This window comes from Osmerus mordax, chromosome 2 (assembly GCF_038355195.1).
Source record: "Osmerus mordax isolate fOsmMor3 chromosome 2, fOsmMor3.pri, whole genome shotgun sequence".
NCBI lineage: Eukaryota > Metazoa > Chordata > Actinopteri > Osmeriformes > Osmeridae > Osmerus > Osmerus mordax.
In genome coordinates, this window is record NC_090051.1 from 6,448,692 (window position 1) to 6,474,906 (window position 26,215).

At 47.2% G+C, this 26,215-nt stretch overlaps 1 protein-coding gene across 4 annotated transcripts in view; it reads left to right on the forward strand.

The window, feature by feature from the left end:
- Positions 1-600: 600 nt before the first annotated feature.
- Positions 601-26,215, forward strand: part of tbc1d4 (TBC1 domain family, member 4) — a 28,489-nt gene continuing 2,874 nt past the window's right edge. Inside the window, exons 1-22 of one of the 4 annotated variants that reach the window (XM_067258401.1) lie at positions 601-1,636; positions 7,807-7,935; positions 8,345-8,591; positions 8,742-8,989; positions 9,994-10,083; positions 10,580-10,684; positions 10,826-10,958; positions 11,408-11,499; positions 11,633-11,743; positions 12,494-12,613; positions 12,877-12,936; positions 14,602-14,816; positions 15,353-15,505; positions 18,083-18,240; positions 18,632-18,802; positions 20,478-20,639; positions 20,967-21,125; positions 21,443-21,543; positions 21,722-21,865; positions 22,998-23,157; positions 23,603-23,772; positions 24,431-24,610. In XM_067258401.1, the coding sequence (XP_067114502.1) occupies positions 1,244-1,636; positions 7,807-7,935; positions 8,345-8,591; positions 8,742-8,989; positions 9,994-10,083; positions 10,580-10,684; positions 10,826-10,958; positions 11,408-11,499; positions 11,633-11,743; positions 12,494-12,613; positions 12,877-12,936; positions 14,602-14,816; positions 15,353-15,505; positions 18,083-18,240; positions 18,632-18,802; positions 20,478-20,639; positions 20,967-21,125; positions 21,443-21,543; positions 21,722-21,865; positions 22,998-23,157; positions 23,603-23,772; positions 24,431-24,610 (3,501 nt within the window). In that variant the 5' untranslated portion in view covers positions 601-1,243. Of the gene's footprint in view, positions 1,637-7,806; positions 7,936-8,344; positions 8,592-8,741; positions 8,990-9,993; positions 10,084-10,579; positions 10,685-10,825; positions 10,959-11,407; positions 11,500-11,632; positions 11,744-12,493; positions 12,614-12,876; positions 12,937-14,601; positions 14,817-15,352; positions 15,506-18,082; positions 18,241-18,631; positions 18,803-19,230; positions 19,973-20,477; positions 20,640-20,966; positions 21,126-21,442; positions 21,544-21,679; positions 21,866-22,997; positions 23,158-23,602; positions 23,773-24,430; positions 24,611-26,215 lie in introns of those variants that run through there. The other 3 variants (XM_067258409.1, XM_067258417.1, XM_067258426.1) reach the window with 3 other exon arrangements.

Below are 26,215 nucleotides of genomic sequence, written 5' to 3' on the forward strand. Positions count from 1 at the left end.
AAGCAACAGTAATAAAAACAATATATCACAGCGAGAACAAAAATTTAAAACAGTTACCACTAACCACAAGAGCAACAAGTCTCTAAGCAAGAGTCATTGTGATCCTTGAGGAAACTAACATCGGGTCAAGCGAACCATTCCTAAGTACCGTTGTACTCCCGGAACAAGTGCGTCTTGAGCCTTTAATAAACCAAAATAATAATAATAATAAACCAACTGGACTGCACAGTAATCAAATCAGACAGAAGAAATTCCTAGCCTGAGAAAGAGAATGTATTGGCAGAAGAGTTTTGTACTGGTTGCCTTGGGCAGTGCTGAACGTGTTTTTTTTAGGTTAACTTCACTCCACATGAAAAATCCCTTTAGTTTGGAAAATTGGAGGAGTCTGAAGGTGTACTTTAAAATCCCAACGATCCCAACGTTAAGACGTAACTAAATGGGCGGGGCCTGGCATCTGTCACATGCACATGGTCACCTCCCTTTTGTTGGTGGCAACGCCCACTTCTCGCGCACATGCGGTGGGGGCGGATGGGTGAGTGTACTCTCGCGCACAGCCACTCCTCCAAGGGGCTGTTTGGATGGAAGCGAAGAGAGCCTTACCCCACAAGCTACCCTTGAACAATTAAACGGTGCTCCTAACACACAATTGACGTTCAAACTAAATGCAAAGGACACATTTCTTCTTCGCAGGGGTGCAGGCTGAGAGTTTGCTGTAAATTGTATCGTCTCGCTGTTTTAGGGGAAAGCCAGTGCGCGTTAAAGAAGTCTGATGTTATCTTTTGGCCGACTAGTGTTTACATAGAGGCTGCCAACGCCACGTTTTAGAAAGCTTGCAAGCTTACGCTTTATTTCGCCAGCAGCTCGTACCACATGCAAATCTAAGAGAAGAAGAAAACTACAGACTGGCCTTTCATTTGGACGTACAGGACTAAAGTTAGAGGTTGACAGAGTGGCTCGGAGTGGGAACAAACAAACAACAAACCAGTCATCCACCAACACCCGCAAGTCTGGAGGAGCAGCATGCACGAGGGACACATGCTCATTGAGCCTTTGTTGCAGTAAAAGTTTGATTTATTTTATCTTTAAATATGAGGTATCGATTGTAAACGTATGTATACGAATTAAATTAGAATATTGATTCTTCATTTAAATCGGTACATTGTTGTTGATTGTTTAATGCTACTGATTATTAGGCAGTATAGGCAAGTATAGTGTTGTCAGCTTGACCCACTTCTAAACCGACATGGAGGGTCAAGATGACAAAGACAATCTGTCCAAGACCGATAAAAGATTTGCTCTTTTGTACATCGGCTGGTCGTCCCTGGACCGGCGGACTACCCTGCCAATGCTGCCATGGCTGGTGGCCGAAATCCGAAGGAAAAGTGAGAAGAATGAGTCTGGCCCCGGGCAGGCCAGGGAAGTTCAGTTAGTCCTCATACCTCCGTTCATTCGCTGTGTTCCGGCAAACAACGCCAACTCATCCGTATTCATTTTCGAGCATAAAGCTCAATACATCTCCAGGTTCATTCACAATAGTAATGACCTCACCTACTTCGCCTATTTGATCCGGAGCCAGCCCGACAACCCGGAGTCCGAGATGGCCTGCCATGTCTTTAAGGCGTACGACCCAAACCAGGTAGGCTGACAGACCAAAAAAACACAAGAACAACACAAGTGTTTAACATGACTCAAATCATGGTCTGCAAACACCGTTTCCAACAGACAATCAATATCAGACCTATAAACACACCGACGCTATCAGTCAAGTGATTTAGCGACCAGGCAATAATGCTGACTCAATAGAAGGACACAAATACATGAAAAGCCCTAAGGTGGCCATTAAGTTATTGTCAATATAAATGCCGTTTGAAAACATGTTTTCAACGTGGTATTAAGTATTTAGGCCACTGTGAGGATGGATAGAGATGGTAACCTGGATTTATTTGTTAAATTAATCCAGATCAGGGTCTCCCCTCTTGGGTCAAACCACCCTGCTAGAGCCAGACTGTTTTGATTGACTCTTTAAACACAAATCAGCAGCCTTGCAACCTAACCTGTATCATGCTCTCATCAGCCAACAGAGTTCCCTTGTGATCACATAGTCAGGAGAGACACACATAACAAGTAGCTATTTGTCAAATGAGAAAAAGACTGGACATGTGTACAGACCATCCCTTCTTAAAGCCTGCATTTAGACAGTGGGCAATGTTTGTTATATGCTATGGTATGGTATGTTTACACAAGGCCTCACTCGGAGTAGCTTCGTGCCAATGCCATAGCAGACAGAACGTAACACATTAAAGTACAGTATAAACATTACTGTGCAAAGTGTGTCTGACCATGTACATCTTTAACTGTACCCTCTCTAGCTGTCAGTCGATCCACATATAGGCTTATTGGTCATAAACAAAAATGTGGGGCTACTGTATTGCTCTTGGTCCCTGAGGATCCTCACCAGCCTGTTTTGGATGTATCACGTTTCCCATGGTATGTACAAGGCCAGACCAGGCTGTTTGTCTGCTGCTGAAAGCTGAGAGGAGTGGAGAGAGAGCAGGGAGGGGAGAGGCAGGCAGATGTACTTTCGAAGTGTTGGGCCTCTCTCTCCCTCCCTCCCTCCCTCCCTCCCTCCCTCCCTCCCTCCCTCCCTCCCTCCCTCCCTCCCTCCCTCCCTCCCTCCCTCCCTCCCTCCCTCCCTCCCTCCCTCCCTCCCTCCCTCCCTCCCTCCCTCCCTCCCTCCAGACACTGATGCTTGCATGGACACCGCCAGTCAGAAAAGGCAACAGGAGCTGTAACTTGGCTGCTGGCATTGTTGTTACTCAAGAAAAACAGGCCGAGCAGCCACTTCGAGCACGTGCCAGATGGACTAAAAGGAATGCACCTCCATAATGTTTGCTTTGGAAGCACGACCCGCTTGGTTGACCAAGCTGGCCTGTTGAAATTGATGACTGGCAACACTTTGTCAAACAGTATGGTTTAAGTAAAAAAAACACCAGTCTGGTATTCAACAGTAAAGATGTAATAAGTGTGAAGCTAGTGTTGAGGTAGGACACCTAGATTTAGAAGAACACTATCCTTCCCAGGGTTATTAATAGAAGCAATTTTGAAGTCTAGGCTGCAGATTGCCTTTGTGTGAAAACATTGATGTTCAGCCAGTCATGCCTTCCTAAAAGAGAAACTGAAGTTCAAGGGAAGATTCAGAGAAGGCAAGAAGATTGCACAACCTCGGAGATATATGTATAATGTGTGACAGTAGAACGGTTATTTTGGAAGTGCAAAAACATTTTTATTTACTTTGAAGGTCAGCAAATGCCAGTTGATGTGGGAATGATGCTACTGATGTTTTTAAAGAAGCAAAGCTGAAGTGTGTTTGGTCATTTTTGCAGTATTATGTTGGGTGGGGCAATGCTCACCACTAATAATGGAGCATACCCCTGTTTGAAAAGCACAATAATAACAGCACGACATGACACTGTTTGACGTTTGGTTGCCATAACCCTTCACCTGGTTAGGAATCTTGAATTCCCACAGTCTGGCAGTAAGAATGATCATACAGGCAGCAGGCACAAATAGACACCAGCCGTTGCCTCTTGTGCCAAGTATTACCAGGTCATTTGTTTGGGCCACTGGGTGAATGAAGACAGCCTGCAGTCATGCATTCGACTGCTGCCTGAGCTGTGCTTAGATTTGATGTTTGATATCTGGCTCTTAACCAGCGTGTTTGCTCCATCTGGTTATCTTTATTTTGTTCGGCTTACTTCAGTCCTCACCCGGCTCACTCACTCACAGCAGGAGTGTGATTGGCCACAGAATGTCCAAGGGTAAAGGGATCAGATGGCCAAACTGCCTATGACAAGGCCTGTTTGTCTATGCAATACATCCTGATTTTCTTTAGTGTGTGTGTGCTGTAATTGAATGAATTAAAGTATTGTAATGCCAATAATAATTATGTAAATTCTAAATGGTGGATGCGTCCTGTTCAATTTCCTCATTCTTCGCCAAGAAAGGGAGTAATATATGTGAATTGATAGGGGTCTGAGAAGTTATTGGGGGGTGGGGATAAGGTCTTTGAAGAAGTGCAAAACACGCCCCAAAACATTGACATTACCAACCATGGTGAGATCAATGTTGAAACGGAAGTTGGACATATATACGCTTTTATCCTTCAATCCATCAACCTAGTGTTTATTTGACATGATTCCCAGCACATTTTCAATGAGCCCAGTGTTACAAATCTGAACACCTGTTTAGGAAAGGGGTTTTAATTAGCCGTAGTATTGCTGTGTGTTGTGACATAACTTGTCCTAGGGCAAGTTATGTCACAACGTAACATCCTAGGGCAGGTGAAGGGCACCTGCAAATGCCACGTTCTAGTGCTTTTCCACATGCAACTGGAAATTCACAAGGTGTCTTTTTAACTCCGGAGCAAATATTTGCCCTCTTTCTGCACCCAAATGGCCGTGCCATCCTTCTAACTGACTGGGCCAGAGGGTCTGAATGAAATGGTTGAGCACAGCCAGCGCAGTCTTAAAGTTGTGTGTAAACAATAGGTTTTTCTTGAGGTCCAAATAGTACAAGGTTTCCTCTGCTACTCTGAAATGACCCTTCAATTGTCCCCCTTGATGGTTAGGTTTGCCCTGTGCACTATGTCTGCATGTTTTGAGTTTTGAGACCTACAGTACAGTTCTGCAGCATGCATGGGAAATAATTCTGCATAAACTTTTGTCTTTTGATTTAGTGGCTATAGTATATGGGATGTGTGGATACTTTAAATACTTTTTGTTTGTGAAGTGACCCTATAGAATCTGTATCAACAGTCTAACTTTGGTTGTCGGCTGCTATATTAGTAATAGTTGTCATAGTTTCACAATCTTGCTGTACATGTGTTCCTAGTTAGTCTGACTGAACATGGTGTATAGGCATCGTGGTTATGCAACAAACCAATTATTCATCCAGAGTTAAATAAACAAAATAATTGTGTGATAAGTCAAAACACCTTGTCTCTATGCAGAAACCGACGGCTCTTTGGTAATGCATTTATCTTCAAAAGTTGAGAACTGTCAAACCACTCCTTACAAAAAAATGTACACAATGGAAGTCAAAAGGTTAAGATGTCCAGAGCAATGAGTGTGTTGTGGTAATTTACATGCAGTAGGTAGACTGCGTATTTGACCTACATTGACCATCACCAACCCACACTTCCCTGCTGTTTGAGGGCTTTTCCAACATGAACATTCTCATCCCTACTTCACAGTGCCTCAAGGAAAATGGACACTGTTGTTAAATTGACTGCAGTAGTATTGTCAACACTAGCAAAATACTTCAACCTACTGTAACAGTAATCAGTGACAGCCACTGATGAAACTGTCACTTTTATATCGATCTGTCTTGCTTTTATCCAAAGCAACATACGATGTGTATAAAGTGCATAAGATAATCAAGAAGGATACAGTACTAGCAGCATTACAGTAGCTGTGTTTACTCAACACAATCATATCTCAATTACAACATGGCAATGGTAAGTTTTGCAGATGCAGTACAACAAGGGTTTTGAGGTTGTCATGGATATGCTAATGGATCTCCTGGCCCGTGCCTTCTGCTCAGTCACAACAAATGAGCCTGATTAGGGGACAGAAGGAAATAGGAAGAGATAAAGAAACGTAGATAAAGAGAATCTAAGGGTGATAAAGAAAAGTTCAGAAACTAGAGGTGAATGATTGTGAGGGGTCAAATAGAGCTAGGCATGGTTGGATTGTTGCCTGCAATTCATTTAGTTTTTCCCGGTCTTCTCCTCTGGTCCCTTACCTGTACTGTACCCCAGTCCCTTACCCCAGTGTGGTTATGGCCCCCAAACCCTGCCCTCTTCTCCAGTCCTCTGTTGGGGTTTTTACTGCAAATAATTAATTGGATCCAATGGTGGCTTCTGGCGTAATCTTACAGATGAATAATCAATGAGGTGTTTAATTATTAATCAGACGCTGTGTGTCATGTTTTAGCATCGATAGCGTTGGTGTCGCTTGACCAATCAAGACAAAGTCAGATTGCAGTTTTTCGACGCGGTGCTTTTCACAGCTGCTTGAGTCTAATTACCTTGACTTTCCAAAACAACAATGTGGATTGGTTTCCAGGAACTGTACTTGCTGGACCTTCCTTAATTGTTGACAAACACTTATATCAATGTTCGTCTTTTTATGCCCCGCTTTGGCCAAATTCGTTTAGCATTTAACTGTGATTATTTGGAGAGCTTTGCTTTTGCAGTTTGTGCTTTACTTCTCTCCCCCTGAGATTTCTTCTTCAAGTTGTTCCTGGGAAATAAGCCAGTGACAGTTATGAACAGGCAGCCACACCCCTGTGTGCGTGCCTGTGTGTGTGTGTGTGTGTGTGTGCGCATGCACACAGATGCCGCCCCCTCTCTTAAACTCAATGAAAGCCTCTGTCTTCAGTTCGGAGTGCTTCAGTACTGGGACCGGTCGGTGGGTTGGGCTCAGCACCACAGCTACAATATTAAAGAGCTCAGGGATAATATTTGATCTGTCCCCCTCTTATGTGGTTGCCTACCACTTTCCATGTGAAGAACTGAGCCATGCCTGTTAGCATTGCATAATGCCCCCCAAAGCATATTTGCCCAACATTAGTCCAGCTCTTATCTCAGAGCTAAGGTGAGAGGAGGGTGTGAGGAATGGACTGCTTTTGTTTGTTTTACTTTTGAGCATTGCTGCTTAACCAGGTCGCACGGCGACATTGGCTCTGCTTCTAAAGGCACTCTCGCTTTCTAAAGGATCTGGCATTCAGCGGCGGCCTTTGCTTCAGTAGCTGTTGTGTGGGCCAGATTTATGGCTCAGAGTGCAGTATTGATCTTGAGCTTCTTTCACACCAGCCCTTTCTCCTGGCAGAGCAGTAAAGATGTCGGGGGGGGGGGTCATGTACATAATGGAGTAGAGGTACAATCTCCCAGAACCGCCCCAGGATAGAATATAGTGCCTGATTTAGGACTGTAGTCTGCCCCAACTTGTGGAGTCAAGTCTTTATTTATTTTTCTATTTCTCTTGTTCTTCCTCCACCTCTGTCCCTCCCTAAACCACTCTGGATAAGAGCGTCTGCTAAATGACTAGATGTAAACCAGATGTTATCACAATAATGGAAGTTTAGGTGTGTACTTTCCAAGTAGGGTGAAGTGCCTTGCCCAAGGACACAACATTTGGCACAGCTGGGGCTCGAACCAGCAACCTTCTGATTACTAGCCCGATTCCCTAACCTCTCAGCCGTCCGACTCCCATCCATGCTGCATGTGTTCCAGTCAGCCGTGTATGCCCTGCAGCTCTGGGGAGACATGGTTCTCTCTTTGGCCTGTTCAGGTTGGATCTCTTGTGTTTACCTGTGAGCACTTTCATGTCTCCTGTCCTGACTGGCTCTGTCACCAGCACAATGTTTGGTCTCGTCCCAGCAAGACAGACGTTGTTGTTGTAGGCCCTATCCTTGTTTTTTTTTTGGCGTGTTGTGTTTGTACGACCTTGTGCTATATCAGCTAACAGGAACAGGTTTTTTTTTACCTCCTCTCAAGACACATCCGGGCCCTTGTGGACTTCAGATGAGGGTCCTTTCTTTAGGTCATTTGTTTTGGTCCAAAAATGTAAATACACAATATTTTCTTTGGCTTGGAACTTCAGCCTAGCTACTTGCCACACTCGCACGTGGATTTTCTTCTCCTTCCAGTGCTTCCATCATATACGTTTAATGACTTGTGTTTGACTATACAGAATTCCAGTAAATCTCTCGTTCCCCTCCTGTTGTGTTCCGTCCCTCTCCCAGGTGCCGGAGGTGATCAGCAGCGTCCGCCAGGTGTCCAAGTCGTCCCTGAAGGATGAGGCCAAGCCCAGGCAGGAGGCCGACGAGGCCTTCTACAACTCCCAGAAGTACGAGGTGCTCTACTGCGGAAAGGTAGTAGAGTGACGCGGCGTGACACATCTTGCGAGAAGCATCTACGCACAAACACACACAACACTACCAGGAAACGTGACGTTGAAAACAGGAAATGGTTTCATCACGCAACAAAACAGAACAAAATACAAACATGCAACTAGTTCATAAGAGTCTGTCCACTAAAATATATTATATTTCGCTACAGAGTAATATGTTTTTGCATTTCCTGGAATCTTTTCTTTGTTTTCTCTGACAAAACGGGGTGGGGGGGGGGGGTTACTGCTGAGTGATACATTTCCTCTTTTAAAGTAATGTTGTCGATTGCTTGTTTGATTAAGTTCATATCTAAAGTGACCACGCGCAAAATGCAATACAATTGCACAAATACAATCGGCAGACCAACCAATCAATCGATCCGTCTTCTTAGGTGACTGTGGCCCACAAGAAGGCCCCTGCCACCCTCATCGACGACTGCATCGACAAGTTCCACCAGCACGAGGTAGAGCGCAAACGTGTGCTCAACGGCCAGCGGGGGTCCACGGACAGAGAGAGCGCCCCCTTGGAGTTCACCATAGGCGGGGAGGGGGACCTGCTGTCCTCGCCCCTGTCCGAGGGGATGGAGGAGCTGGACGACCTGGCAGGGGAGGAGCTGACCAACGGAGGTGGCATGGGAGGTCAGTTGGGCCTCTTCAGTTCTGCGTCCGGGGATGCATGTTGTTGACAAGCGCAGGAGGTGTGTGTGTGTATAACATTTTTATTAGCTGGTGGTTGCTACAATGCAGGTCGCCCATTCTGCTTGTTTTCTTTATCCCCCAACCCTCCAGCTAAGGTCCTGTCCAACAGCCCCAGCCTGGGCAGTCTGAGAGGGACCGTCCCAGAATGCATCCTGGAGGACTCTGGGTTCGGGGAGCAGCAGGAGTTCAGAACGCGCTGCAGCAGTCTGGCGGGGAGCCTGCAAAGAAGGCCACGGGAAGGCGCCTTAAAGGCCCCGCCCACACGGCGCAGACACGCTTCGGCACCCAATCACGTCCAGCCGTCTGATGCCGACAAGAACCGCACCATGCTATTCCAGGTGCTGATTGGTTGTAGAGTAGGAAATACAAATGTGCACAACCCTCCATTTATAAAGCGTTTCAGTGAGTCTGTTTTCATAGAATAGGGAATGATCTCATTCACACTTTGGTACTAACTCCACAATTTTTAAGATAGTTTTGAAGCACAATATTATACGGCCAATTTTTCATTTTATGTTTAAAATCAACACGTCTGTGTAACATGGACTACAGTCGGTGTTTCACTAACACCGCTGCAACAGGCCTCTTTCTGATAACTGGCCCACAGTTCTCAGGATAACACATGCTTTACTGCCTCGCCTCTGTCATCCAATCCTTTACTACATTTAGTCCCTGGTGCTAGGTAGCGCAAATCACTTTAATGCTTTAGACACTGACTGCGGGCTCTTCAGCCAGGCCCCTCTAACCAGCTCATTTAGAGCGCCCATAACTCCCCTGCTGTAGTAGCAGTGACTGCATCGCTGCCAGGGGGCCCTCACAACCATTGGGGCAGGGTGGGGCTGTCCTGAGCATTCCCCGAGCCACAATGTCATGTTGCTGCCCTGTTAATGATATGATGTCATGTTGATGTCATTGTGAATTAGTGTTAAAATTATCCAGAAAGCCTGTCATGAGAACGGCATCGGACTCCCCCCTTCACTGATCCATTTTAGGGCCTTGCCTAGGTCGGGGTTAGGGCTGGGGTCAGGGGCTGATTTCAGGGACTTCCTGTTCCCCAGCTGCGTCTTGTCAGACACTCCTCCGTCCCTCTTGGTGCTAATTCAGCCAACTGCAGCAAAGCACTCAGTACAATACCATAATTTAGTAGTCAGTTTGTGCAGATTATTGACTTTTACAGTGTGTGTGTGGCGAAAATATTTACAGGCTATGTCATGATGAAATTGTTTCCTGAAAGTCAAAAAAGCAGCATTCGTAAACAATATATAAAGGTCAGATCCTTCATGGATGTGTGTGTGTGTCTGTGTGTGTGTGTCTGTGTGTGTGTACGGGCATGTGTTTGAAGGTGGGTCGTTTCGAGGTCAACCTCATTAGTCCCGACACTAAGACCGTGGTGCTGGAGAAGAACTTCAAAGACATCTCGTCCTGCTCCCAGGTCCGTACTGTGCTCTGTGGAGACGCTGTGTTCACACGACTCCCTTTCTCCCTCTTCCCGTCGTCCCTCCTCCAGGACCCCCCCCCCACACACACCACTCCCCCCACGCATTCACAGCACAACACATGTACACGCAACATTTATTATCGGAGCCCTTTTATCCCCCTGACAGTTATTGTTTACATACTGTCCTGTTTGCTTTACTGTTACTCTTACTTAATCTTACAGCGGATTGCAATGGTATTTTATCATCAGATGTGTACTTTTGTTACGTGTGTTCCGAGCATGTCATCTCTGGTTACGGGATCGAATTGGGTGTGTGAAGGTAAACTAAACCTGGTTCGCGAATCGCGATTCAAAAAGCAGCCTTGGAGTCGTCCCATTTCAGCTCAGCACTTGAGATGCGGCAATCAATCTCAATGACAAGTTCCGGTGCCGGTGCTCCCTTTTCTCAACGACCTCATTTCCGGGTTGTGTTGTCCTCCGTGCCGTACAGGGCATCAAGCAGACGGACCACTTTGGGTTCATCTGCAGAGACGTGGTGGAGCCGGGGCCCAGTCAGTACTGCTGCTACATCTTCCAGTGTGCCAGCGAATCCCTGGTGAGGCTCTGAACGCCGTCTCCTGACTGCAGAAGTGGACGCTAATTGCTGTCAACCGTGTTTGTGTGTCTGTGGGATTGACCTATTCAGAGATCCCGATCTAATAAGTTATTAAACAGTGTGTGTGTGTGTGTGTGTCAGGTGGATGAGGTGATGCTGACCCTGAAGCAGGCCTTCTCCACTGCTGCCACCCTGCAGAGCAGCAAGACCCAGGTCCAGCTGTGTGAGGCGTGCCCCATGCACAACCTGCATAAGCTCTGCGAGCGCATCGAAGGTAGACTGCCTTCGTGGACTGTTACGTGTGTGTGTGTGTGCGGGCCAATGGTATCGCGGTTGTCAGGAGCCATTGTGTCGTTCTCCCCGGTATTTGATCTCTGGTCTCCTGACCATCTCACTTTAGCTAGCTCAGCTGATGGTACAAATGGATTGTGATCATACAAAGGAGTGAGTTGAACCTATTCAGTTCACTGTACTGCACATCAGGACCCAGTAAAACATTGGGACTTGCACTGTGCAACAGTATCAGTGTCAGTCTGCCCACACTCACATATTCCTCATCTGCGCCTGATGCAAATTACATAGAAAAAAAATAGATTCTGCCTTATTTACTCCACCTGATACACACACATAGCTTATAACCTTGGATCCCTGTGTGAAATTGGTGATATCAGTCTGTCGTGTTGTGGTCTGATATGATATCAAGAACTGTGTCTGTGAATCTAGGCCTCTACCCTCCCAGGGCTAAGCTAGCCATCCAGAAATATCTCTCCCAGCTGACTGACAACGAGCAAGTAGACGCATTTGAAAGAGTTCAGGTAAGGACGGAACATCAGGCAAGTCCAAATATGCAGGAGCGTGGTTTTCTTAACAATGACTTGGTCTTAGGCCCACAAAATGGACCAAAATGCCCTCTGAATCTGATGTGTGTGTGTGTGTGGAACATTCTAGAGGATGAAGCCAGCATCTGACCAGGAAGAGAACGAGCTGGTGATCCTGCACCTAAGACAGCTGTGTGGAGCCAAACAGAAATCCCACCTCCACATCGGAGAGGCCCCGCAGGTAAACACACGCTATAAGTCCACCAGCCAGTCAGTGTAGTCCATACAATATACCATGTAGCTTAAAAAGATCCTAACAGACCCTCATTCTGGCTAAGCTTAAGCCACCCCCCACCCCCCCCCATCCCTCCTGGTCCTCATCAAACTCTGTCACTCCTTTCCTGTCAGCTGTCCTCTGTCGCCCTCCTTGTTTTCGTCTCCCCGGTGACAGTCATGACACTTCACCCCCCCCCCCTCCATCACCTTCTGACCTTTCTCTGATGTAGCTTGCAGCCTCCTTACAGGAACAGGGTGGTTGTCCCTGTATGCAGCCTGCCTGGCTGGCAGGCTGGCTGCCTATGTACATCTTGTTGTGCATACAACTTACTTTGTCTGATCACATGGATGCAGCACTCCCCTCCCCCAACCCAAACACACACACATGCACCAAGAGCTCTGACTAGGGTGTGAAAACTAACAGCTGTTTGGAGAGAAAGGCTTTTCTCTATGTCTGTTATTAAAAACGGAGGTGAACTCATGCTGCAGGTCAAAACAAGAGTAACACGTTAACATTTCTACGAATTTGTCCTTACACCACATGACCCGACAAGGGAAACCTTGAGTCATTCAGGTCATGGCACAGTACAGGCTACGTGTTGAACGCGACCCCCTCAATTAGCATCAGCATCTTTACTGTAAATCTATCTTGACGATATGCACGGCCTCTCTGGTATGACCCTGACCTGTTCATGTTGTGTTTGTCACGTGACAGAGCACTCCCAACAGCGCAGCAGTGGACAGCTCGGCTACGGGAGGGCGCTTCAAACTGGACGTTCTGAAGAACAAGGCCCGCAGCTCCCTCACCAGCTCCCTGGAGAACATCTTCTCACGAGTACGAGACCACATTCTCAGCCCAGCCTGTGTATCTGTGTGGGGTCTACAGTCTGAGAGCTCCGAAGTTCTCTTCCCATTGAGTGCTGTGTAGAGTTAACCCTAGAGAGTGCTGTGCGGGTCTGAAAATGTACATTAAAGCACATTCTACCTCGAGTTATTAAGCTGGGTTTTGATTATTCCTAATAGCTGTTAAAAGACTGGGTTGATGTAATATAACCCTGTCCCTAACCTTGTAGTTTGGATGATTTTGTTTGCGGGCAGGGTGCCAACCGGATGCGAGGGCGTTTGGGCAGCATGGGCAGCATGGGCAGCTTTGAGAGAGTAAGTATTTCACAACGAGGGAACATGAGAATTCCCCGAATGGGGGAAACGTATAAAGGAGCATCTCTGTGAATTCTCACTTCAGACTCGCCTGCCTGTCTGTCTCTCCTCCCCCCCCCTTCTCTCTCTCTCTCTCTCTCTCTCTCTCTCTCTCTCTCTCTCTCTCTCACCCTGCTCCCCTTGTTTTGAGACATGTTACTAACGCTTACCTCTTTCTTAGAAAGAGTATCTAGTTCACGGTCATTCCGGTGTGTGTGTGTGTAGCTGTCACTCTGACCTGACGGACACCATTTGGATCGGTTGTTTGGCGTTGACACAGGGGTGCTGAATGTGGGGTGTGGGTGTGGTGGCCCCCCCACTTCCCTTTAATACCTGATGGAGGGAAATAATATGAATGATGGTACACACATCCATGGGAGCACACACACACACATAAAAAAAATACAAGGATGCCCACACATGATCCTGACATAACCAGGAATTTGTCCTCCATACTTCAAGGTCCAGGGAAGATGTACTTTATTGCATTACATAACTCCCCTCCTCCAAAATCTTTAATTAAAAAAATTCTAATAATAATAATACTTAAAACAAATCGCCAGCTATGTTACTTGAGCACGTTTGTTAGCTCGGGTAGGGGGTGTTTTTATAATTTCACCTTGGTGACACTGTCATATTCAATGTACTTCCCTTCCCTGACTGAAACCAACACTTTCTACCACAGTTGGTTAAGTCTATGGAAGCCACTGTTATCAGTGCCGGTGCCAGGGTGTTTTGCTTGACCCTGGCCTTGGTCATTAGTGTAGGGGGTAGGAAAGCTGAATAAGTAAGTATATACCCCCTCTGGATGGTCTGCTTCCTCCCTCCCTCACACACACACACACACACACACCACCCCTCTGGGTGGACAGGAAACACAGCATTGCAGACAGGAAGTTCTGCTCTTTCTGTGTCTATCGAGTGACCCTCACCCCCCTTCCTCTGTAGATCCTTTGTCAACAGTCCCAACTCGGCTAACTCAGGTTACCCCCCTCCTGCAACGAAGCACTGGCCCTCCCTTAAAACAAACTCTCCTGTTTTGTGTTCACCAAACCATGTTTATCTCCCGCCGGCTGTGTGGGGTAATTTAGTAGGTTCTGGAACTTGGGAGTTTGACAGTGGAGGTCCAGCCTGTCTAGCGTTTCGGGTGACATGTTGCAGTGATTTAACAGGACAAAGAGAGTTACTGCTCACACGCTTCCTGTGACAGGTCCTGGTTCCGTTCGCTGTGTGAGAAGGAGGTCACAAGGGTGTTAGGAGAGATTTAGTTTGGAACAGGGCCCAATGAGGGCTTCCCCTCCTGTATTGTGTGATGGTGTGAGTCACAGGACAGCAGCCAGTAGAATACACTAGATAAGAAAGCAGCTGAAGGCAGAACCAGGCAGTGTGTGGTGTGGTGTTGTTGAGGCGTGTGTGTGTCTGTGGGGGGCCGGTTGCCGTGACTATGACTGGGCTAGGTGAGTCAGGCTGTCGACCTGTTGGAATGATGTTGGTTATTCTGTGATTTTGCATTTTTTTAAGTGAATTGTTGAATTGTATTTATTTAAAATGTTGGTAGAAAAAAAAGTTGTAAAGCTTTTAGAAATTATTTTTTTTACCCTCATCTTCCTCTTCTTCACTTCCCAGCAGGACGAATCTCCCAGTGATTCCCCGCCGGGCTCACCGACTGGTTTCCCTGACGATGACCCAGATGCCCCCCAGTTCCGTCGGCGGGCCCACACCTTCAGTCACCCACCGGTGAAGAAACGCATTTCATTCACAGAGGGCCAGTCCCAAGGCCAGGCGGGCAAGGCTCCACTCCGCAGACAGCAGTCGGTCAACCCCGAGCTACTGCAGAGCAGGTAAAACCCAGCGAGACGCACTGCTTCCTCTTCCTCTCGTGTCCCTTCCTGTCACTTGAACGTGTACCTCTGGTTGGCATAGATGGGAGTCACGTAAATTGCAAGTAATGTTTTCGAAAGCGCATTTGCAGAATGCTTATTAAATGGAGGTCGAACTAACTCCCGTCAAAAATCATAGCATGTGCCTCATCCGTAATCGTTGGGTACTAACTGGAAAAGTATTAGTAAATCCTATATTCATCTAAGCTACATTGATGTACTTTTTTTTAGCAGTCATACTCTGGGAAGCCTTTTAGCTCTTTCAAGAGAAGGAAAAAAACATATTATTTTAATCATGTGTTTTTACAAACATTACATTCCCACCACACACACACATACCGCAAGTATGTCTCCTCGGTGGGGGAGGGGCAGACGAGGTTTGACATCTCACAGATTTTCTCACCTTTTCCTCTTGTACTGTATATTTGTTTTATTTCGTTTGATTGATTGGTTTTGTACATCGTGTGGGCGTGTTTTTGTGTTTTGGCCTCGCCCAGCCCTCGGCCGGTCTTGGCGAGAACGCGCAGCATCTCAGAGTCCTCCTCCGAGTACTCCTTCAGCCTCCCCTCCTCCTTCTCCGCCCCCACTTTCCTGAAAAGCTTTTACCAGGGGTCCCTGGCCTCCCTGCCAGACAGTGGGACCCTCAAGAGGTGAGCGGGGGGCCAGAACCCCCCCCCCCCCCCACACACTGCTTTGGCCAGAAAACCAGTGGCCAGTAAATCTGTGTCTGTTCGGTGGAGTGGGTGGGAACGTACACAAGTGTTGTTCTTCTGTGGGATGGTAGCAACACACAACCGCAGCTTCCACCGGCTTCTCTTCCTCCGGCTTCTCTTTCTCCTTTTCTTCTATGCACTGTTACCTCAGCAGCCGGAGCCCCTTTTTCCCCCTCTCTTCTTCTCCTTCCTCTTCTTCCTCCACCAGGCGTGGTGCCGAGGGAGGCGGGCTCCTCTCTGGCCGTGGCGTGCATGTCAATGCTGCTCTGCGCCCTGTGTCTAACCATGACCCAGCTGTGAGGCTCAACACCGGGCTGACTCTGTGGGACTCGGACATTAACTGTGCAAGGCTCATCCCTACTCCAACTGTGCAGGACTCATCCCCACGCTAACTGTGCAGGACTCATCCCCACGCTAACTGTACAAGACTCATCCCCACGCTAACTGTACAAGACTCATCCCCACGCTAACTGTACAAGACTCATCCCCACGCTAACTGTACAAGACTCATCCCCAGACTAACTGTACAGGACTCATCCCCAGACTAACTGTCTAGGACTCATTTCCAGGTTAATTCTGCTGGACTCATCCCTGGCTAACTCTGTTGGACTCATCCCTGGCCAACCCTGATCTCTTTTCATCCAGTAAATCTGCTTACCCACCTCAACAGGCTCTGGTACGGTGTAGGGTGGTCGATGCCTGTGGTGCATCACACATGCTACAATAAATGCAGGGCTTTGATTATATGTGCATGACTCATTTAAAATGATCACCTTTATTACGAATGAAGAATTATTGACTTCATAGCGTGAAGATTCGTTTTGAATTCATTTCTTGCCATTTTCTCAATGAGAGTTTAGCCTCTTAGCGGTAATGTCAGCAGCTAGATGTATTCCATACTTGCCAGCGATATGACACGTGGATCAATATGCTTGTTTATATTCTGGTCACACAATGTGGAAACCAGGAAATGCATTCCCCTTAAATATCCTCTGATATCCCCATTTATCCCACTGCCCTCAGGCACTGACAGAGGTGCATCAGAGAGAGGCGGAAAAGCAGAGACTGAGAGACGGAGGCCGATAGTTACAGAGAGAGACTGGGGCACACAACCAGACCGAGAGGCAGAGACTGAGACGCAAACTTACAGATGGGCAGAGAGACAAAGTCAGAGAGACAGTGAGTGACACAGAGACGCAGACACTGAGAGGCAGAGACACTGAGACTACGAAGCAGACAGGCAGACTACTGCTGCCGCTCCTCTCCAGAGGATCTCCTGGTCCTAATGCCCCCCGGCCAGCCTAGTTAATCAGCTACTAATGAAGACCCCCTGTGGACACAGCACAGCTTCCACATCTCTGCTTACTCTAGCTGTGTTTAGAATCAGAATCAGAATGGGATTTATTCGCCATGAAAGTTTGCACAGACAAGGAATTTGCTTTGGCAGGAAGGTGCATACAATAAACATATACCTAAAGTTTAAATATGTGGACTATCTATACTAAGGGTACATAAACTAGCAGTACTAAGTGGGATTATAATAGAATTAAATATACAATAAAATAAAATATAAGTTGCCGTAAATTACAATATAAAAATACAAAAATACAAATATTGCAAAAATACAAATGTATTTTATTGTGTGTTCTTACCTAGTTATCCTAACCATAAGCAAGATCCGGTGTTTCCTGTGTGTGTGTTTTTTCAGTGTGGGTCTTACCATTTCTTTCTCCCAACCTCACTCTCTCACTACTGCAGGAATACAAGACTATGTGAGGACATTAAAAGACATGGTAAATTAGTAACAAATTAAAAACGTCCTAAATAGTGCTGGCTGGCTTTGGACCACACCACCGTTTTTGCAGCAACAGTGGCCCTGAACTCTCCCTCTGTGAGGTCACTTCCTGTTATTGATGCTGAGTCAGGTCCGTCCTCCTGACCAGACGGCTGATTGTTCAAAACAATCACATGGTGAACTAAGCCGTAGGACAAAGATGTCAAATAAATCAGTAGATCACAAAGTAGGTGAACAAACATGATAGCCAGTGACAAAGAAGGTCGTGGAAGAGATCCAACTGCTTGTCCTACACTGTCCTCTTCACTCATCAAAATCTGCTGCTTTTTCCAGGATATGTGCAAACAACTGCATCAATGGCTGCCCGTGTTTCTGTGTTTACTATTGTTTATCGTTCTAATCGTTGCTGCGGCCACTAATCTCTGCTTCATTAATTTGTTGCGTGAAGGTATGCATTTTTCCCACTGTTTTCAATTTGGTTTAACTTTGTCTGGTCTGCAGGACAACCAGAGATTTTGTCGATTAGCAGCCTGTTTCCTCTGGACTGTGTGTGTGTGCGCGTGTGTGCTGAGAGTGTCGGTGAAAGATGACAAGATGACACGGCCATGCATCAGTTGCAGTCACTTTTCTGTCCTCCCTGCCTCCTTCCTCTCCACCGTCCCTCTCTCTGTCACCACTTCCTTCCTCCCCTCTCATCCACCCCCCCCTCCTTTTCCCAGCAATGGGGAGGGCAGGAAAAGGACCCTGTCAGGCTGCAGCAGTGACAGTGTGAACGCCGCCACCCCCCTGAGCCCCCGCAGGGTCTCCTGGAGACAGAAGATATTCCTCCGGGTGGCCTCCCCCATGAACAAGGGCTCTGCATCCATGCAGCACCCAGGTCTGTAGGCCCTAACTGTATCTACATGCCGGTATGTTACTGTTGGAACCGGTGACACCCGCTGTAGATTTACAACTTTAACGCCCCTTTGCTGGATCTGTTGTTGCTGTAATCTGTCAAGTCTAGGTTTACAGATGTTACAAGGGTAATCTGTTACACATGTCTGTAGATACATCTACCATGAAACACCCAGATTTACATCATGTAACCTATAATACTGGCTTATGTTTCTGTTCACCCTTTGACCTTACTGAGGAAGTAGATGTCAATAAAGTTGATCGCAGTAAACGTACTGTATTAACTCTAGATACCTGGTTAATATGCTTTGTTGAAATACTGATGACCTATAGCTCTAGCCTTGGAGTGTTAAAGTCTCATGTATGGCCTCCAGACCATTGTGAGCTGCTGCCCCTCTCTCCCCTGGCCTTCAACCCTGCCCAGGACCCTGTGGCGGGGCCGGCGTTGGAGCGGACCGGGTCGGACTACCGGGCCCTGTGGAAGAAGGCCATCCACCAGCAGATCCTGCTGCTCCGGATGGAGACGGAGAACCAGCGTTTGGAGGGTGAGGGAGCACTGGACCGCACCCTTCATTGTCCTGTTTGATACTGATGGGGTGGAGGGGGGTTAGTTACTGAAGGAGGTGGGGGTGGATGGGGGTTAGTTACTGAAGGAGGTGGGGGTGGATGGGGGTTAGTTACTGAAGGAGGTGGAGGGGGGTTAGTTACTGAAGGAGGTGGGGTGGATGGGGGTTAGTTACTGAAGGAGGTGGAGGTGGAAGGGGGTTAGTTACTGAAGGAGGTGGGGGTGGATGGGGGTTAGTTACTGAAGGAGGTGGGGGTGGATGGGGGTTATTTACTGAAGGAGGTGGGGGTGGAGGGGGGTTAGTTACTGAAGGAGGTGGAGGGGGGTTAGTTACTGAAGGAGGTGGAGGTGGAGGGGGTGTTATCATGTTTAATATCTGTTGTTAGGTAAACATGGGTATGAAATGGGCCAATGGGCAAACTGCATTTATGTTTTTATTACTTATTTATTATCAATCTTAACTCCATTAGTCCACCGAATCCTACTAGATTAGACCACTACTCTGGATAAGAGCGTCTGCTAAATGACTAAATGTAGATTGCATGAGTTTTCTCTCTCACTTGTCCAGTGGGTATTGAGAAGCACTTCAAGCCCCCCCCCCCCCATCATGTACATGAAAACTTGCCATGTCACTCACCCCCCCATTAGCTCATGCTGCAACAGGAATAGGAATAGCAGAGAGCCGAGAGCTGTTGTGATACCAGCGGGTGGATTTGGCTGGAGAGGCCAGAGTTAGCTTCTGACGGCTGTTTATTTTGGGGTGGGCCTCTGTTTTGGATTCTGGAACGCAGTTATTTTTAGAGGACAGGAATGCCTGGATGGAACAAGCTGACACACACATACACTGCCCATGTGTATCAGCAAACCTGTAATTTGAGTGCCAGTGGGTTAAAGTGAAAAGTCCAACTATTTTTTTCTTGCGTAAAACAATGATTTCATTGTCCTTAGATTGGCGATTAGGGATGTTTTGCAAGTCACAAGGGATACAGTTCTGGGAGTTGCTGCCCCCTACAGGCAGAACACCTCATTACAATTATTCATCTGGACTCAAAATCCTCCAAACACGACTTTTCCCCTTCTCTGTGTGATATGTTTTCCACGCTGCCCCTCACCGCTGGATGTTACTGCGGTTAACACCCTTCACTAGAAGGTAAGAGCAGAGAGGAGCTCGCAGGTCAGAGTTGATGGGGTGCATGTGAGGGGTGGGGGTGACGGGGCGCACAGCTCATCCTGTTTGGGTGAGTTGTATCACTGGGATTTACGTCGTGTTTACCTCTTCTTTTCCTATGGTGTCGATTTGATCACTCTTTTTCATGTTGTCCTTTTTCCACGTGGGGCGTGGTCTGGTTGATGCGTCGCTAGCAGACGTGTTTGAGGTTCTATCCAAGCCTCAGGTGTTTTTTTTATTTCAGCTTTGGGTGCCATGGTAACTGTGCAAATGTGACAATGGCAGCCACGATGACTCATCCTCGGCATAAACTTAGACCTCTCTCTTTTATCTTACCTCTACCTCTTTTGATCAAGGGACAAACACTTTCCTTGAAAGAAGTTTTCAGTCTCAGTTCTTCAGCTTTGCTCTCATTCCGTCCTATCGTTTGCTTTTCAACACCATTGCTTAACAAGCGCTCTGCGTTGACCTCTTCCTGTCCTGCCAGCGAGCAAAGATGAGCTGCACGTCCGTCAGATGAAGTTGGCCTACAAGGAAGTGGGCGAGTGTTCGACAGACGTGCAAGCCTTCTGGGACAAGAAGTTGAGCACCCCCGGTAGGAACAAGGTTCCCCTGGATAAGAAGGAGGTGCACAATGCCGTCGGCCAAGGTGAGGGATACCCTGAGAGGGGGGGGGGGGGGGATTGTAGTTTTCACATTTATGTAACTGTTATAGTGTGTTTGATGTTGTTAGACATAGATGCAGACACGCCCAGTGCAGATTACATTTACATTTAGTCATTTAGCAGACGCTCTTATCCAGAGCGACTTACAGTAAGGGTGAAGTGCCTTGCCCAAGGACCCAACGTCATTTGGCACAGCCGGGAATCGAACTGGCAACCTTCTGATTACTAGCCTGCTTCCCTAACCGCTCAGCCACCTGACTCCCTCCCAGATGTGGTACATGTTAGTGATCTCCATGTGTGTGGCCCTCTAGGCGTGTCCAAGGCCCGGCGTGGGGAGGTGTGGCTGCTGTTTTCCCATCAGCGCCGACTTGAACACAGACTGCCCCCCCGCCAGCGGCCCCCAGACACGCCCTACCAGACGCTGCTCAAGCAGCTCACCGCCCAGCAGCACGCCATCCTGGTCGATCTAGGTCAGTACACACACACACAAGTTTGTGTTTCTATCTTAGTGGGGCCCCCGACCAATCATTTCCATTCCAAACTGTGTTACCTCTAACCATTAACCCCTAAACCTTAATTCTAACCGTAATGTCATTCTAACGCTAACACACATGTTCTGGGTTAGGGTTAGACTCGAACCCTTATTTTTGTGGGAGGTTTTTCCACACTTCAACAAGACCACACGCAAACACACACTTACACAGACATCAATACACACACACACACATGCACTCAAATAACATTTCTATCTTAATTCTATATCTACCTCCCCACCCCCCCTTTCCAGGCCGGACCTTTCCCACCCACCAGTACTTCTCAACCCAGTTGGGGGCAGGCCAGCTGTCCCTTTACAACCTGCTGAAAGCCTACTCTCTCCTGGACACTGAGGTGTGTGAGAGGGAGGACGGGGGAGTGCAGGACAGTTATTTGACCGTCGACCTCATCTGTTCTTTGCTGCAACCCTGTGTGGTCTTCGCGTTCCGCCACATTCTAGAAATGCTCTCTGTGTTCCATCCTGTTGTAGAAGTTGTGGGCGTTCTTCTTTGTCCCCCCCCCCCCCGCGTAGGTGGGCTACTGCCAGGGGATCAGCTTCGTGGCAGGGGTGCTGCTGCTGCACATGAGCGAGGACCAGGCGTTCGACATGCTCAAGTTCCTCATGTACGACCTGGGGTTCAGGCGCCAGTACAAACCGGACATGGTGTCACTGCAGGTAGGTAGATGGAGGGACGGACGGAGGGGCGAACGGGGCCGGGGAATGGCCGGAGGAAGGGAGGGAGAGACGGAGGGGTAGTTGGCGGGCAAGAAGATGGCTTGACGGAGGGACGGTCAGAGGGCTGACATTTGAATTATTGTGCAGATGTTTTTGGGATCCAACGTAAAGTACAAATGTCACAGAAGAACATCATGGCTCAGAAGTACATAGATCTTACAGGATGGTCTCACTGCAGGTGGGGAGAGAGGAGGAGGGGGGAGGGAGGGATGGAGGGGAGCCATAGATGTTTGGGAGGTTGGGCAGAAAGATGTTTGGATGGACGGTGTTTTAGTGGACAGGACAAGCCTTAACAACAATGAGCCCCTAAACCATGTCGGATGTGTAGAGAAACAGGATGAGAGCCAGCCGGAGCTCCTGTTTCTACCCCCCCTCCCTCGCACCCCTCCTGGTGTTCTGCTGGTCCCTGCCGTGACATGTCTCTCCCCTGAGGGTTAGATGTCAAAAACACACCCCTTATCCTCCAGCACACTCCTTGCTCTGTTAACCTCAGCAGTGCTGCTAGGTGTTATTGTGCCAGGCCAGTAGGTGTGCTAATGTTTCACCTGAACAGGGTTGGGCCTCAGCCGTGAGCTGCGGGTATGCGTGATCTCACAGTGCTCTGTCAAGACCAGCCCTGAAGTTCTGTAGGGGAAAGAAGTGTCTATTGTGTCATTCCGGACTGTTCCTTTCAGACATGTGGAGCTGGGATAGGGAAAGGTACCCAACTGTGCTGAGAAGAGCTTAGACCGGTGATCTGTGGCCAGGTACGGTAAACTTCCCTGACGGGAAGAATGGGCAGGTTCAGGGGGAATCCTGTTTCTTCATATTTTAAGTTGTAACAAGAACGAGTGTGCAAATGGAGGTGTTCCTTCCTTGTGTCTGAACTGGTATTGAAAGCAGGTCAGGTTGAGGATACATACCTAGATGGAGTTCTGATAGAGTAGTATTGCACTGAGCCAGCCTTACCTGTTTTGGATGGGAAGGATTTATACAGGAGGGATGTGTTTTGACTTCTACGTCCTGCAGTGGCTGTGTTTGTGTGTCAGTTTCATATAATGCCAATTGCTGTGTGTGTGTTTGTGTGTGTCAGATCCAGATGTACCAGCTGTCCAGACTGCTGCATGACTACCACAGGGAGCTCTACTGCCACCTGGAGGACCATGAGATCAGCCCCAGTCTCTACGCCGCCCCCTGGTTCCTCACACTCTTCGCCTCACAGTTCCCCCTCGGCTTTGTTGCACGCATCTTTGGTGTGTTTGTGTGTTTGTGTATTTGTGCGTGTGTCTGTGCTTGTATTTGTGTGTGTGTGTTTGTGTATTTGCGTGTGTGTGTTTGTTTCATGTGTATCTGTTGATGTGTGGATGTGGGCGTGTGGGTTTGTTCATAAGAGACTTTTGCAATGAGCTTGTCCTACAGTTTTCCACACACTCTTATCTTATCTATGCACTACTGTTCTCACCTGATTAGGAAACTAGCACACAGCAATTAAACTAACACATGTAAACTGTCACACTCACAGTTGTGTCATAGTGTAAATAGTAACCCAAAGTGTGGTATTGTGATTCCTAGTTTGTTATTGGAAACTCAACACGTGTTCTTTTCAAGTCAAGGACTCACTTTGTTTGCAAACAATAAAGTTCATAAATGACCAGTATCTGTTTTCCCTTGAACCATACTTCCTGTTTCCTGTCCTAGACATCCTGTTTGTCCAAGGCACAGAGGTCATCTTTAAAGTAGCCCTGTGTCTGCTCAGTAGCCACGAGGGAGAAATTGTGGAGTGTGACAACTTCGAAACCATTGTGGACTACCTGAAAACTACAATCCCCACCCTAACCCATAGCCAAATGGAGCAGACCATTGCTAAGGTATTGGGGAAAGGGTTCGGTGGGAAATGGAGGAGAGTCAAAGAGTTTGGATTATCATAATGCTGTCTTTATACTGTGTTGTTACCTCAAGGGCAGATCATGAGTATAGCTGCAGGGGTGTCTTAAGACATCTAGATTTAAACACAGAATAGAACTGTTCTATCAGTGTGTTATGTTGTCAGTATGTAAGCAGACACACAAAACTATACGTGCTTTGTCGGCATGTACGTGATATGGGTGCAGCAGGGCTGTGTGTGTGTGATTCATTACACTCCTTCATAAAAGGACATGTGTATCTCAATAAGGGCAGTTCTACAAGCTTGTAAACCCTTATGCTTCTGCAGTATAAGGTTGAACGAAAGTCAGTGTAGCAAGCAGTGTGTTTGCAGTGTCATGTTAAAGATTTGTCTTCTAAATGCTATTATCTTCTTCGGTTTTGTAAGTTTAAAGGTGGTTGATCATTTGTAGGAGAACATTTTGCGTTCGGTACAAAATCCAGACACACTGTAGACACACCAGGACCTAAAATACTGATTTACTCACAGTTTTAACTGATTAACCTTCCTGGAAGACTAGATCTCACCCAGCCGTGTCACCTGTTGGGTGACCAGGTTGACAGACTGTAACCCTCTTTTCGTGTGACGCACTGGGTTGCCAGGTACTGGAGATGGACATCTCCAAGCAGCTGCACGCGTATGAAGTGGAGTACCACGTCCTGCAGGACGAGATGGTGGACCCGGCGACCCCCCACGGAGACGACTCGGAGCGCCTGGACAGGCTGGAGAAGACCAACACACAGCTGAAGAAGCAGAACATGGAACTTCTGGAGAAACTGCAGGTGGGAGCAAAATACCACACTAGGATACTTACAAAATACAAACACTTTTAGGGAACTGGACATTTGGTTCCCTGGTGGTAGGTAAGATCATCGGAGGAATTTGAAGTGCAGTTCACACGACACAATGCTAGTCCAGTTGATAGACTTAAATTGTGTTTCTTTCTTGGTCTTAATGGGCCCACAACAAGAAAACCGACCTGGTATTTAAATCACACCATGCATGACCATGAAGGAGGATTTGAAAACACCCTCATCTCATTGTCAGCAAACCTATTTCGCTACTTCTTCCCTCCAGAGCAGGGGTGGGGAACCATTTTCCTGTCGAGGGCCATTCAAGTGTTCACAAATGTATTCACGGACCGCGACCTTAATTAATACACCTACATCAAAACAGTTGAAACTTACATTCTGAAGCGAAGGCTGAAACTGCTTTGCCTTTGAGAGTTGTGGGATGTCCGCTGGACATGAGGATGTTGCCACTCGCAGCTGGTTTTCCAGATTGGGGTCTGTGATTCTTGAACGAGTCGAGTCTTTCGCTCTGTTTGCAGCAGTTAAGTCGTTCCGAACACAGACGCCACTTTCAATGCTTGGGTTCGTTCCAATCGTTAAGTTTGCCATGTTTCAAACTGTAATGACGTTCTAGATTTGCCTTTTTCATCACAGCCAATGCATCTCCACAAACTAAACATACTGGCTTGCCTTTTACCTCAACAAAAAATGTATCATTTATCCATTTCTCCTGAAAAACACGACATTCAGCATCCACTTTCCTTTTCTTAGCAGTAGCCATTTTCACATATTACATTTTGTATGTGCAATGTGACATGCGACGCGGGGAAAAAAACTATATTTTGATGGCCCTATTGATATAACAAATATGTTGTTATATCATGAATATTTGAATAATAATTTTACTGACATTTTAGATTTCAGTAAAAAAAAGTGTGTTACAGATTTATTTTCTTCCCCAAATGGACTGTAGGGCCGGAGCAAACAGCCTCAGACGCCGTACGTTCCTCACGAGAGCTTACTGTCTGTAATGCCTCAGATGACCAGAAGGTGTCACTAAAGTACAACATCCAAAAACGTGAACGTAGAAAGACAAAAGAATGGGAAGAGTATCGTTTTTCCCTTCGCAAGGGTTAAACTGTTTGGCCCGGTGATGTGTTAGTGTGTAGTCTACGGTAGTAAAAGTTTGTTCATCTGTTAAGATGAGGTCATAGCTGTGGAATTGTCGGGAATTGTCGGGATTTAGGTTCACTTCTTCTATCCTCTTCATGATATACTTGCTGTGATCTGGATCCTGCTGCACAGAACTGACTCCTTCTCAAGACTTCATGTCTGAAAGCAGATGCAGTGGCATCAAGTTCTCAGGAAGTCATATCAACCAATCATGGTCCTTGGAAACATAGTTGACCCTTGACCCCTAAACTCGCCATGATGCCCCGCGGTACCCAGCCTAATAGGAAATCATCAACATTATTAGGAAGTTACATTACTTCCTTACTTGCCTGCTTTTAAGAGATGATGCACATATGTGTAACCCTCCTTAAGCGTATGGTATTAGTGTTGCAACCCCCAAGACCTCTCACAAGATCCCAACAC